Raw genomic sequence first — 14,125 nt, 5'->3', positions numbered from 1 at the left:
CAGCAATCACAATCAAATGTTCTAAGTAAAAAGAATTTATTCCAATCATTCAACAGAAAATGTTTTTGCTTTTGCCTGATTAACCATTAATGCTATTCAGAGTATTTTAAACCTTTTCTTTTACATGACAATAAGTTTAAAGTATTTTGAGCTCTTATATTAGTTTTACTTGAGTTATGGAGCATGCAAAATACAAAAACATTAGGAGGTCACACAAAAACATGAAGAGCAGAATGTGTCCCTTTTTTGAGAACGTGGAGAAAACTTTCATCTCAGGATACCAGAAGGACATGAATCTGTTCAACTCTCATGTTCTTGTTAACATTTAATGGCTCACATTTAAAAATGTATGAATAAAATTGTGCAGAGCTCAGTGTGTGACAGTCTGTAGGAAATGACTTTAATGTCTTTAATGCTTGTCTGTGCGACCAGGTGTGGAACTCCTACTTCAGCCTGGCTGTTCTTTACATCAATCAGCCGAGTTTACAGCTGGAAAACCTGAGTCCTGCGAAGAGGAAGAAGATCTTAGACAAGTAAGAACACAGACAACTAAAAAAGAAGAAATAAACTATACAATCTGATACATTCTTTCTCCTGCAGTTACACACAATCTGCAGTTTTAAAACAACAGTGTTTTATACATTCACGTGAAAATACAAAAATACAAGCAGATTAATCAAATCAAACAGGAAATATAAGGGTTTTATTTTTTACTATGTTTATTCTATTGCAGGTACGGCGACATGAGAGTGATGATGACTTATGAACTTTTTAACATGTGGCAGAATCTAGGTAAGATTTATGTAACTTTTTTTATTTGAACTAGCCAAAAAAAACACAAAATATGCTCAGATTTTAATCTCCTTTAAGATGTTCATTTATATACTGCTTTTTTGTTCTAAAATGTAATTTCAGTCCCCATCTAAATTCTCTGAGCTGCTATACATAACATTACCTGGCTAGTGATTAAATATGATTTTGACTCTTTTATATCATGATTGTAGGAGAGAATAAAATCCATTTCATCCCTGGGATGATCGGCCCGTTCTTGGGAGTGACGCTGGTTCCTCAGGTGGAGGTGAGAAACATCATGATTCCAATCTTCCACGACATGATGGACTGGGAGCAGCGCAAAAACGGGAACTTCAAACAGGTACACAAACACGTACAAACAGACGGATCACATCATCATGTCCAGGAAACAGCAGCTCAGCTATTTAACAACCCAGAGAATGTTTTTGTCTTTGATTGTTCAGGTGGAGGCTGAACTGATCGACAAGTTGGACAGTTTGGTGTCTGAGGGGAAAGGCGATGAGAACTACAGGGAACTCTTTGGTTTGCTGTAAGGAACATAGAGAGCAAAGGTTCTCTTTGTGTTTTAAATCCATGTGAAGCCACCCGTCTGTCTCTTTCTCTGTGATAACAGAAATAACCTCTCAGTTCGTCTGCTCTAACACTTCTCTGTCCGCTGTTTGCTTTGCTCTTTGCTGCGGGACTAGAACCCAGCTGTTTGGGCCTTATCCCAGGTAACATCACCACATGTGCTGCAGATCGGTTCAGTAAAGCCAAAAATCCTCAGAAACTTGAATTATGCTGGTAGCGCGAGTCTGGACTGACAATTGAACCATGGTTAACCTGTCTAGATAAAAACGACAGGCAAAAAACAATCCCACAAAAAACTAACTTTTAGAGTTATAGTCTGGACCCAGAAAAGAAAACACTCTATAAATGTGCAGATTAAAATAAAGGGAAAATTCATTAAACATCCACATATGCTTTTCATTAACACCCTCACATCATTTAAACATACCTAAGTTTGCTCTCTGAATTGTTACTAACTGGTTATTTTCTGTGACTTATTGTCTTTAAATTAATTTGCTTTCAGCAGTTTGAGACAAGTATTACATGATCATTTGGTCAAGTAAACTAAGCCTTACTGTTTCTAAAAAAATGAAAATTTTATAGCCTAACTGCAATCAGTAAGGAGCCAATGTTTCAAAATACTGATATTTTGAGTTAAGAACATCAGTACTTCAGAGGATGTCATCAACACTGTCACAATTAAAACAAGCAGACTCTGAGTCCTTGCTGGTTATAAAATATATCACTGAGTTTATCAGAAGAAACAACATGACAGTGTCTAATTTCTGTGTTTTTATCTCTAAAGTCTTCTGGAGAAGATTGAGCAGGAGACGTGGAGAGAGACAGGAATCTCTTTTGTTACATCTGTCACACGACTGATGGAGCGACTGCTGGACTACAGGTAACCTTCATTAAAGTCATTCTAACAAGCACTCACATGATATACTTTATATGTGCACTTGTACATTAATCCATAATGAATTCTTATGACAATGATAAGTATAGATTTTAGTATTGTTCAAAAATGCAGCTCTGACATGAAATTTAATTCTTTGATGGTTTTGTTTTTCAAAAACGTCTTTTGATCAAAAAATGTTATATTAGCTTTCAAAAGTTGACATTATAGACAAAAACATCAGTTTAAGGAGAGAAACTGTATTAGAAAAAACGCTAACATGATCAAGCCTGTGTTTGAAGATGGGGTCGACTATAAAAGTTGTTTTTCTGTTCAGAGACTGTATGAAGGGAGATGAGACAGAAAACAAGAAGATTGGCTGCACCGTTAACCTCCTGGTAGGATTTCTGTCATGTAGCTCATAAACCTACAAATAAAAAGTACTTTTTCATAGAAACAGTGAGTATTGTGATTGTTTTTGTTTTGTATCCTTTTAGAACTTCTACAAGTCAGAGATCAACAAAGAGGAGATGTACATCCGTTACATCCACAAACTGTGTGACATGCATCTGCAGGCTGAGAACTACACAGGTGCAGCAACTAAAACTAAAAGAGGTTCACCAGTAAAAATGATATTGGAAACATGTTAGTGACGCTTGTTTGTCTGCAGAGGCTGCGTTCACCCTGCTGCTGTACTGGGAGCTGCTGCACTGGGACGAGCGACCAGTTAAACAGTTCCTGCATTATCCTGCTCAGACGGAGTGGCACCGAAAGGAGGGCCTCTGCCGCAAAGTCATACACTATTTCAACAAGGGAAAGGTGTGTTCTCACACACACCTTCAGCAGAAAATCAGTCATATCATTGTCCACTCTACCAGTAAAAAAATGCATTAACTCCTCACATTTGTGCCGTTACACAGCTTTAAAAGCATATAATGTTCTGGTGTTTCACGTATGAATTGCTGTAAATACTGTGAACACTCCTCCTTTCTAAGAAGTGTTTGTGTGTGTTTTTTCAGTGTTGGGAATTTGGTATTCCTCTGTGCAGAGAACTGGCCTTTCAGTATGAATCTCTGTACGACTATCAGAGCCTCAGCTGGATACGGGTGAGCTGCAACACAAACTCTGTTTTTTTAATGAATATAACTAATAAATACTGTACATTTTAATCATTATCACGGTATTATTATCAAACTTTTAGAACACCAGAAAATAATCTTAAGTTGAGTCTGTATCAGTTTCCTACTTGTAGTTTTTTGGAGTATGTTTGCAGTTTTTAAACAGTATTTTTAATTTTAAAACATTATTTTTGTTCTTTAGATATCTAAGGAGAGACTTGTGCAATGTAGGTTCTCTCTAATGTCTTTGTGTCATGTTGTGCAGAAAATGGAAGCAGCGTATTACGACAACATAATGGAGCAGCAGCGTCTGGAGCCGGAGTTCTTCAGGGTGGGGTTCTACGGCAGGAAGTTCCCTTTCTTCCTCAGAGTGAGTGAAATGTTTCAGAAGTATTTTTTTAATGCAAGTTAAATTTTGAACAGTTTGTCATTAGTAAGATGGAAAACTGCTTTAATTTGAAAGCAAAGAAAATGTCTTAAAATGTGTCTGTGTTATTGAAAACATTCTTGTTAACACAAGAACCTTTAACAAATATCTGTATTATCTGTTTTTTTTTTTGTTTGTTTTTGAAAAATCAGAACAAAGAGTTTGTCTGTCGGGGCCATGATTACGAAAGGTTAGAAGCCTTCCAGCAAAGGATGCTGGGAGAATTCCCACAAGCCATTGCGATGCAGCACCCAAATCAACCTGACGAGGCCATTCTGCAGTGCGACGCACAGTGTATCCTTCCAGTAGATATCTGTCCTGTAGCAGGAGGAAGTGTCTGGATGTAGAAGTTTGTGAACAGATCCTTGACCCCCTCGGTTCAGACCTGCAGATCTACGCCGTGACCCCAGTTCCAGAGAGCGTCAGCGTCCTTCAGATGGACAGAGTTCCTGATCGCATTAAGAGCTTCTATCGGGTGAACAACGTTCGACGCTTCCGGTACGACCGGCCGTTTCACAAAGGACCCAAAGACAGAGACAACGAGTTCAAGGTAGGTGGAGAAGAGTTTCTCGTTTATTTCAGCAGTGGGTACCTTTAAAGGGTAAAATGCTGGTCTGTGAAATCAAAACAGTCGCTGACTCATTCTGAACTCATCACAAGAGTTTTGTATGCTTTTCAGGTTATTACTCCTAATATTTTTTATCAGAGCAGCTCGAAGGAAAATTATTCTTTTCAATTTAATACCATTACTACTCATTTTTTATTTGCCCCTTTTACCCACACTTACATTGTTTTTGTCTGAGAGGTTTCAGTGAAGTTAAAGCTGAGCTGAAACTTTATGAATTCAGCTCAGTTTGTTTCACTGCTTGTTGTTTGTTTGTTTCAGAGTCTCTGGATCGAAAGAACGACTCTGATCCTCACCCACCCTCTGCCAGGAATTTCACGCTGGTTTGAGGTGGACAAAAGAGAACTGGTGAGAGAATTTAACATTTTTAACGAGAGTTTCAATGTTAACATAACTTGGCGTTGTCAGATATCTCAGTTTAATAAACTACTGAAAGAAATTCTTCTTTCTTAAAATAAAACTTGTACATTTCCTAAAGAAATGTGCGATAAAAGAAGCACTTTATTAATTGAACCATTTCTCTCCCTTTCTGTTTCCCGTAGGTGGAGGTGAGTCCGTTAGAAAACGCCATCTGTGTGGTGGAGAATAAGAACCAGGAGCTGCGGACTCTGATCAGTCAGTACCAACACAAACAGCTGCATGGAAACATCAACCTGCTCAGCATGACGCTGAACGGAGTCATCGACGCTGCCGTGAACGGAGGCATCGCCAGATACCAAGAGGTTGGACTGAAAGTGTTGCACAAACATCAAAAATCAACTTTATTTCAGATCATCAGTAACAGTTAGGGGATTTAAAGCAGTTTGATCTTATAAAATAAACTTATACTTATTGGTAATTTGGTTCTAAGAGTAATTTCTTAACCACGTGTGGTTTTAAAACAATTTGACTACAATGAACTTTCTTCTTTTGCCTTTTTCCTCTAATCTTTTTTATTTTGTCACTAAGGATTATTATAGACTAGAATAGAATCATTTTTATCGCATGGCTTGTATACAGTGAGAGCCCTCCCAATTTGATGCATTTGCAACAATACTCAAAATTAGTACAAAATAAGTAGAAAATAAATTATATTGTTATATTATGATAGTGTTTTATTTCAATCCTCTTGTGGGTGTCTTTTTTATTTTAAGAAATCCAAAACATTCTTTGCAATTAGAGCACCAAAGTTGCAATTAGAGCATTCAAGTTTCTTATCTATCTAGCCACTAATTGATTTTTTTTAATGCAGTTTTTGAAAAAAGGCTAAAATTTTATAGAGGAATTTGTTCAAAATTAGGTCTCATTCTGTATTTTATGCCAATTAAGAAATGTAATCCATCATTCTAAAATTATAATTGAATAATTACAGCCATTAGTAATAATAAAAGAGCTGCTTTTTTTTGTCATCAGGCTTTCTTTGATAAGGAGTACATCACCAGCCACCCTGAAGACACAGAGAAGATCACTCAGCTCAAAGACCTGATGCAGGAGCAGGTGATTCTTATTTTCATACTTTTATTTAACGTGTGGTTTCACTGATGAATGAGTTTTATTTTAATGCTTAAATACAGCTCAAGCAGTAAAACAGTGGCTCAGGGGATATCATCAGAATCATTAAAGATTATCATCAACAAACAGTTAAATCTAAATTCAATCAGATGTTAACAAGTTTAGAAAAAAACCTTTCTGACTATACAACAGTTAGTCAAACATAAACAAATGACCCAAATTGACATTCATTAAAACACAGAAATATTTTTTTTCTGTGGAATATATTTTCTATTATTCTTGTTTCATTTTATTTTTCCAGCATCACTCACAGGTCCTACATGTTTTACTTATTGCTTTAGAGTAGGTGATCCCTACTGTCATAATGATTTTTATTTTCATTTTATAAAGAAATACATCTTAAGACTCAATCAGCTACAACACACAAAAAGGAAGCTCCAGTTGGATCCACGTGGTTTTCTGTTTGAAAAACAATGTTTTTGTTGTATTCTTGTTTGTTTTTTCACAGGTTCACATCTTAGGAGTTGGCTTGGCAGTGCACGAGAAGTTGGTGCACCCAGAAATGCGTCCCCTGCACAAGAAGCTGATAGATCAGTTCCAGATGATGAGGAGCAGCCTCTGCCATGTGAGTGTAGAATAATATTTTTTATTTAATATTTCATATTTTAATGCTCAGAGGGGAAAAGTATTGAGAAAATTATAACTAAAGCTGCTGTTTGAGAATGATTTTTTGCAGATTTTTTTAGACTAAATGCGAGGAATTTAAACTCAATCATCCATTCACCCAGAGGAGGGTTCCTTCTATTATAAACATCCTGGAAAAGTGGATCAGGGCACTGAAGCAACTTAATTAGTGACTTCATTAAAGAGGACATTCTCCTGCCGAAAGCAAAGATATTATAGTTTATAATTTAAAGTCAATATCGTAGTTTAGAATTTAAACTCTTTCATCACCTCTTGAATATGTGAGTGATTCTTCCAGGCATTATTATTCCATATTTCCAGACAGCAGTAATATATGTGAACATCCCTGAATAGGTTTGCATTTTTTCTGTCTCATTACTGTATGTATGTATGTATGTGTTTAAAAGCAGTGTGAATATTCAGAGCAGTGCTTCTATGTTGCGTTTCAGGGTCCACCTGGTTTCGACAAGTCTGGTTCAGGAGCCAACACCCCCAGAGGGATCCTGGCCTCTCACAGCCCCATGAGCCCAGAGAGCTTCAAACTCATGCACCGACACAGGTCAGCAACACACACACAGGATTCTGCAGAACTTGAAGATGTAATTTAACCCCTGAACCAGATGTGTTGAAGCAAGAAACAAGTAAAACATGCAGGATAGTGGCCCTCAAGGACCAGGGTTGGACACACCTGCTCTTAGGCTCCTTTGCATACAAAGCTTGGTCTGCAATCCAGATCCAGACTGACAATATATATGTGGCAAAAACATAAAAAAATGAATGTATTGTACTGCACTGAGTGTAGATTAAACAGAAGTATTAAATTTAATGGAATGAACTCTGCAGAAATAATGTTAGAACATTTTAAGGTCAACACCTCATCTTCTCATTGGCTCCTCCTGCTGTTCACTGCTTTCACCTGCCGTCTCTCATTTATGATCTTTGCTAATTTCTTCATTGCTTCTCAGCTGCTGTTATCTGCTCACATCACACTTTCTAAAACTATACCATTTTTCTGTTTCTCTCTGTCTTCTATTCCCATTCAATACCAAACTATATTTGACTCCTTGCATGATCTGGGCTGCTGATTATTCTCACCAAATCACCTTGCATGCATATTTTGGCTATTATTTTTGGCCTTTTTCCCCATATTTTTTGCACTTTGCACGATTCCTCTCTTCACTGTCCTTTTTCTCCTTTCAACCTTACAATCCTTCTTTTCTCTTGTGCTTTTATTTCCAACCTCCATCCTTTCTCATTCCCACCCTCTTCCCTTGCCTCTTCTTCCTTCATATCCCTCAACTTTCCCACTTTTGTGCTTTTCTTTTGAATTTTTTATTTTCTTTCTCCCAGTCCCATTGCTGTTTTGACTCCAATTCGCATTTCCACCCCTTCTCTTTCCTCTCAAAACACCAGTGAGACTGGAAATCTGCTGATCCTGGCTGATGGGATGGTGGTGGAGCATCCAGAGGACTTCTACCGCATGCAGGTCAGCTTTCAAGGAAACAAAGTCTGTCTGTCCACGGGGTATTTGACTTTACCAAATACATTGTGTCAGTGCTTTACATGTGTTTTTCCTCATTATGTTATCATTCCTCAGTATTTTTTATCAAAAAACAACAAAATAAAGGAATTTTATCTATATTTTTCTCAATATTGTAATGCTTTTACTGAAGTAAAGTATCTGCTGTCAGACACAGGTTTTAGTTCAGGTTAAACAATCAAGATTTCCATCTCCAATATATTGCATAATAATTTACAATTAAAATGTAGTCGTTTGAATGCCCTCACCTCAACCCTTCTCACTTCAGGCAAGCCCCTCCTCCTCCAGCCTCAGCTCCACCCACTCTGCTCCCCCTCAGATGATTAACTCCACCCCCTCAACCATGAGAGGTGAGCTGCTGCAGCATGAGTAATATTTCATTATACATAGCACACATGACATGGGAGATTTTTGTTATTATTTAGGTTTTGAACCCCTGATTGTCACTGTCTTTTTGGTGTGTTCCTGTGCAGTGGGCTCTCCTTCTCTGCCTGACAAGTACAGACACAACAGAGAAATGCTGATGCTGCTGCCGCCACACAGAGAGAGACCGAGCAGTGCGATGTACTCCAACATCACTGAGAATGGACAGGTATGGACAATGGATGAAAGGACAAACACTACATGCTTTTAAATATTCAAGTTTTGATTTAACACAACAGTCTGAACTAAAATAGAAACAGTAGTGTGTGAAAACTGATGGTTCTAACATAGAAGTTTAGGTACTGTCTGTCACAGGAGGTTTACGCAAAAGCTTAAAATTCTTCAACTTCTTCAGGTTTTCAGGTGGACACTGACATGAAACAATGAGTTCATTGAGAAAAAAAAAATTAGCTGCAGTGAAAATGTTTAAACCAATTCTGTTCAATAACTGATGATCGGTCGAACTTGTAACGTTCATGAGGTCAGAAGTTATTTAGTTTTAAATAATGAGAAGATTCAGAATCACTTCATGGTGTCTTTGTGGGTCTTTTTGAGAATCTGCTTTCCTCACTGTGTGAGAAGCTTGGTAGAAGATTTCTTTAAGATTCTTAGATTACTAACTTTGTTTGCTGATTTTTGTTCATGCATCTGTTAATACTTTGCAATAATCTCTATCTTATTATCCAGCTACCAAACTTTCAGCGAGCCTTGTTCCATCAGGTGATCGGTCCTTGTAAACCCTGCAGTGACCCCAACCTCTCTGTTGCTGAGAAAGGTAAGCAAACATGCACGGATGTTTGTAAAACATGATGTGTGAAATTACAGCCGGCTCATTTTAGTGCTCTCCTTCAGTCCTCACCACTCCCAGTAGCTGGAGTTTGGACAGCGGTACCAGAGAGGCTCTGCCTTTCCTCTCAGCTCATGTCGGCAGCGTCATGGCTCCACCGGTTCCTCCTCGGAACATTCCTCATGGTATGAAACTGCTGCTGCACACGTCTGCCTCTGCATGTTAGTTACTGGCTTCAGAGAATCCACCTGTGGAAACTGATTCACATAATTTATGCATGAGGAGAAATGTTGCTGTTTCTGCATGTGAACTTGTACGTCTTTGTGTTTATTTTTATTCATTAAAGCCCCTCATATAATTCTAGAGTGTTTGTGCATAAAACCCTTTTTATGTTCTACACTGAAGAGTTTATATGTACCTCTCTGAGAGGGGTACGGCTGAATAATGCACGTGGAACAGGTCAGTTAAAGCCTGTTTTACTTTTTAAACATAGATTTAAGTTAACTTAGTTAAGATCTTTGGAAGATATTTCAAGAAACTTGTTCTTAAAAAATTCTGTTGATTATCAAAGCAGATTTAAAATGAGAGAAAAGAGTTAAGAAGCTTACAGTAGATAATTCTTAGTCCTCTCAGTTTGTTTTTAGAGCAACAACTTGAAGATTAACAGTATCAGCAGACAGAAGCCTGTAGTTGGTGACAAAAACACAGGATATATGTCTTTGCTCTAAAATTTCTCTAAAATTGATGAACCTACTACATAACTCTCTGATGATGTTTTAATAACATTAGTCACATTATGAAATTATTTTTAATGTAGAATAGCTTAAGAAGTTGAAAGTTTTGTGCTTTTAATGTCTGCAAAAAACAGCTCACAACTGTTTTAATGCTTTTGTGTGATTTGCATTTATAAACGACGAGAACAATTATCTGATTAAACCAAAATTATTATGCACTCATAATTCTTTTGTTCATATCCCTCACAAAAAACATGAAATACTTTATTTTTATATAAATTCCCTTCAAAGGTTGTAGAACAAAAACCCTGAATGTCTGACATTTTTTATTATTTCAAACATGATTTAAAGCTGCCTCCAATACAAAAGATATTTCAGTCAGTTCAGATTTCAACCTTTTATTTTGTCAGTGCAGCAGTTGCAATAATTACTGAATCAAAACTAGTTTTTATTGTAAACAAATCTCTCAGATCTGTTTTTTTTGAAAGTTTAGCTTTAAACACACCCTTTCCTTCACACACCTGTCCACCTCCTTTTAGATCCAGTATTTCCTTCCTCCTTTACCCTCGTCTCTCTTTCTCCTCCCTTTCTCTTCTCTTTCTATTTTCATCTGTCATGCTTCTCCTTCCATCTGTCCTCCTCCTCCTCCTCCTCTTCCTCTGAGATGTGAGTGTGGATCTCTCAGTTAGTCCTGCTGTGTCTCCCCCTGTAGGGCAACACCTGTCGATGCACTTTGATGCTTTCCACCACCAGGTCAGCGACCTCCCTCCAGCTCTCCCTGCGCGATCCTTGAGAAAGGTACCCTCCTCTTCCTCCTCCTCGCTCCTGCTGTTAGTCTGGATGCTTGGTTGTCTGTCTGTCTGCACTCCTCAACAACACATTACTGTTTATTTTGTATTTGTTAGCATTTCTTCTGGTTCATTTGTGTTCAAGCCAGTAATAGGTTAGTTTACCATCTCTCTAAATATCATTACGACATATGTTTTCATCTCTGAGTGACTTTGACACACATTTTGGATAAAACCATCAAAAACTAAGTTACTTCATTTAAGTTCAGACTGATCTAAAATAAATAAATTAACTGCAGGAACTCAACTCATAAAATCTACCACCTTCATGTCTCAGTTCCATGGAGGCCTCCAGGGGTCCAGGTTGAAATAAAACTTGAGGTCATAAGAATCCATATACAACACCTGCTGCACATGGACGCTAATGTTCAAGTAAATTTGTGTGTACGGTTTCCTAAATTGAAGATTTTTATGACCTTAAATTATTTATTTTACCTATGGCCCCTGGGGGTTGTTGTACCATCTCTGTTTTCTGATCATTTCCAGCTGTGTTTACTTTTCAGCCTTTGTGTTCAGCTTTTATTTTGTAGGTTTTTGGTAGTGTTGGTTGGTTTGTCCCTATGTCTGTCTGTTAGCAAGTTTACTTAAAAACTAATTAACAGATTTTGACAAAAATTTCAAGAAACATTGGAGTTGTCATAAAAAACAAGTGATTAAGTTTTGGTGGTGATGCTGATCACAACCCAGATCCTACAACTTTTTAAATGACCATGTGGCTTTGGCAGAGGTTTGTGCTTTCCAAGTGTTTCTAGTTAATAATGATTTAATTTTGTCATATTTTTGTGTACTTTCATAACAAATTGTCTTATGGTGAGCAGACTTAAAAGTTTAGCCATTACTTAAAATATTTTTAAATATAAATAAAAAACTCAGCTGTGGATAAGTCTGTAAACATGAATTTTTCTGTCACTGTTTAACATCTCCCCACCCCCCTTCCTGCAGTCTCCCTTGCACCCTATACCTGCCTCGCCCACCAGTCCTCAGTCCGTCCTGGATGGCAGTAACTCCACCTTGTCTGGCAGCGCCAGCTCTGGGGTCTCCTCCCTCAGTGAGAGTAACTTTGGCGGCGGCCCCACCTCATCCTCGGACCCCCCAGCCAGCCGGACCGACACTCTGGAGTCCGTCCCGAGCAGCCAGGCCTGGACCACCGACCAGGAAGACTTGGACTCTCCTTATCAGCCCGTCAGGTACAGCATGTCTGAGCCGGACGTCCTGGATGGAGTCAAACCCCCACCCTGCCGCAGCCACTCCGCCCCTGGGGGGGTCAACCCAGCCCAGGTGGGGTGTCAGGTCCAGCCTCCAGCTTTGGGCAGCACCGGAGCTCCACAATCCCAGCCGGATGGGCTGCAGCAGCAGCAACACCACTTCTACCACCACTTCCACCCACACTACATCCCCCACAATCCACCTCTCTACCACCTCCATGAGCCCCCTCCAGTCCTGCCTCCTAAACCCTACCTCAGAGAGGGCTGTATCCCTGAAGAAGACCCCCTGATCACCCAGTCTGGACCTCCACCCCCTCCTGCACCCCGACCCATGCCAAGGAAGATCTCCCAGCCTATAATTGCTGCAACCAAGGAAGAGCAAGCTAAAGTGGCGTGGGAGCACGGCATCAGTGAGGAGTGAGCTGATAACGAGTGATTCGTAGTAGAAACAGAAAATAAACAACTTTCTGCAGAGAAATATGTGAAATTAAAAGACAAATTGAAACTAAATCATGAAGCAACATTAAGATACATTTGTATTATCTTCAGATGTCCTGCAGGAACCACTGAAGACATGAGCTGCAGATGATCCCTTTCCTCTCTCATGCCATCCTTTAGCAGGCCAGCTGAGCATGCTCAGCATCTGATGTCACTGCTTCCTAGAATGAACTTAAACCTTGATTTCTTGGGTTTGAGTCAGAAGCTTATTTCTGTCCTCATTATGACAACATCATAATTACATGTGTCTAAATTCTGACATCTCCTAAAACTGCACAGATCTTGAGTTATTTTGTTTTTCCTGATAACATAAGTATCCTACTGAGGGAGAAATTCTTGGTACAAAAAATTGCACAATAATTCTTTTCATACCTCGCTCTGAATATTTAAAAAAAGGCACTTTAATAAAGCAACAGAGCACCAAAACATGTAGAAATATGAAATTTACTCCTCCCATATTTACATGAATATCATAAAAATAAAATATAATTGCAGATCAATTGAGCAATTATTTCTGCTGAGAACTGAGAACTAAGTAAAGTGGTTTAATTTAACTGAAAAGGCCAAATATAAAGAAAGTTCATATTGATAGTTCCCTTCACAAAATCTCTGAACAAACTGAGGAAACATTTGGGACTGGTACATCCTCAACACTTACAGACTAATAACAGCCGTGATGGAACTGAGTATTTCTCCAGTGATATGTGTGGCAAACCGTATATAGAAGTTTATAAATATAATTTATATGTAATGACTGTACTTTTGACTGGAATTGGTGTAGAAATATGCAAGATAACAGTGTTCTGATTCGGGATTTGCTGCTTGAAGATGTGCACTAGTTTGGAAACGATGGCGTAACGCCTCCCACACAAACACTGGAAGGTTTTATTGCTGTAACATATGAGATGTTGAGATAATTACACTGAAAGTTGTAACGATGCACAGATTTTTTTAGCTGATGTATTCAAGGGTTAAACTTGTCCACATAATAATATGAGCAGGGATGATGTTTATAGAGAGTATTAACTACAATAAATATACACATTTAGCCATTTTTAAAAAAAATGAAAGTAATGATCTGTAACAAGTGAACATTTTTAACCAGGGTATGGTTTTGTATGCATGTTTGTTTAAAAGTTAAAGCTTAAACAGAGACTGTGAATAACTGGAAGCACTGAAGAAAAAAACTGAAGTGTGCACTGATGTCCTCGTAGTTTAGGAAAACATTTAAACTCAACAAGGATGTTCTATCTGCAAGACATGTTTCCAGTGATAAACGTGATGTGAAGGATATTATTTTTATGTTTTATTTTTTGTCTCTTTGTGTTCTTTTTTTAAGTTTTAACCACCAGCTAAGATTGTGTGCTTGCTGTCATCCTGTAAAACTTTATTCCTACACTAGTTGAAATAAACAGAAGTGAACTGTGAACAGCTGCTAACTCACCTGCTTTTGAGTTGGTAAATACCACACCTTGTTTCTATTGTATG

General features: G+C 38.2%; 1 protein-coding gene across 2 annotated transcripts in view; it reads left to right on the top strand.

The window, feature by feature from the left end:
* Positions 1-14,066, top strand: part of LOC108244939 (dedicator of cytokinesis protein 3) — a 148,104-nt gene extending 134,038 nt beyond the window's left edge. Inside the window, exons 32-56 of one of the 2 annotated variants that reach the window (XM_017431497.3) lie at positions 433-533; positions 734-792; positions 1,005-1,153; positions 1,257-1,342; positions 1,500-1,526; positions 2,168-2,263; positions 2,595-2,655; positions 2,755-2,848; positions 2,928-3,076; positions 3,277-3,363; positions 3,641-3,745; positions 3,955-4,096; positions 4,186-4,352; positions 4,689-4,775; positions 4,970-5,149; positions 5,820-5,903; positions 6,427-6,543; positions 7,031-7,161; positions 7,953-8,088; positions 8,411-8,492; positions 8,616-8,734; positions 9,253-9,340; positions 9,418-9,537; positions 10,799-10,884; positions 11,877-14,066. In XM_017431497.3, coding sequence (XP_017286986.1) covers positions 433-533; positions 734-792; positions 1,005-1,153; positions 1,257-1,342; positions 1,500-1,526; positions 2,168-2,263; positions 2,595-2,655; positions 2,755-2,848; positions 2,928-3,076; positions 3,277-3,363; positions 3,641-3,745; positions 3,955-4,096; positions 4,186-4,352; positions 4,689-4,775; positions 4,970-5,149; positions 5,820-5,903; positions 6,427-6,543; positions 7,031-7,161; positions 7,953-8,088; positions 8,411-8,492; positions 8,616-8,734; positions 9,253-9,340; positions 9,418-9,537; positions 10,799-10,884; positions 11,877-12,560 — 3,237 coding nt within the window. In that variant the 3' untranslated portion in view covers positions 12,561-14,066. The remainder of the gene's footprint in view (positions 1-432; positions 534-733; positions 793-1,004; positions 1,154-1,256; positions 1,343-1,499; positions 1,527-2,167; positions 2,264-2,594; positions 2,656-2,754; positions 2,849-2,927; positions 3,077-3,276; positions 3,364-3,640; positions 3,746-3,954; positions 4,097-4,185; positions 4,353-4,688; positions 4,776-4,969; positions 5,150-5,819; positions 5,904-6,426; positions 6,544-7,030; positions 7,162-7,952; positions 8,089-8,410; positions 8,493-8,615; positions 8,735-9,252; positions 9,341-9,417; positions 9,538-10,798; positions 10,885-11,876) is intronic. The other variant, XM_017431498.3, reaches the window with a different exon arrangement.
* The last annotated feature ends 59 nt before the right edge of the window (positions 14,067-14,125 follow it).

The sequence above is a fragment of the Kryptolebias marmoratus genome, linkage group LG4 (genome assembly GCF_001649575.2).
Source record: "Kryptolebias marmoratus isolate JLee-2015 linkage group LG4, ASM164957v2, whole genome shotgun sequence".
Taxonomy (NCBI): domain Eukaryota; kingdom Metazoa; phylum Chordata; class Actinopteri; order Cyprinodontiformes; family Rivulidae; genus Kryptolebias; species Kryptolebias marmoratus.
Note: the sequence above shows the minus strand (reverse complement) of the source record. Positions and strands in the feature narration are given on the sequence as shown.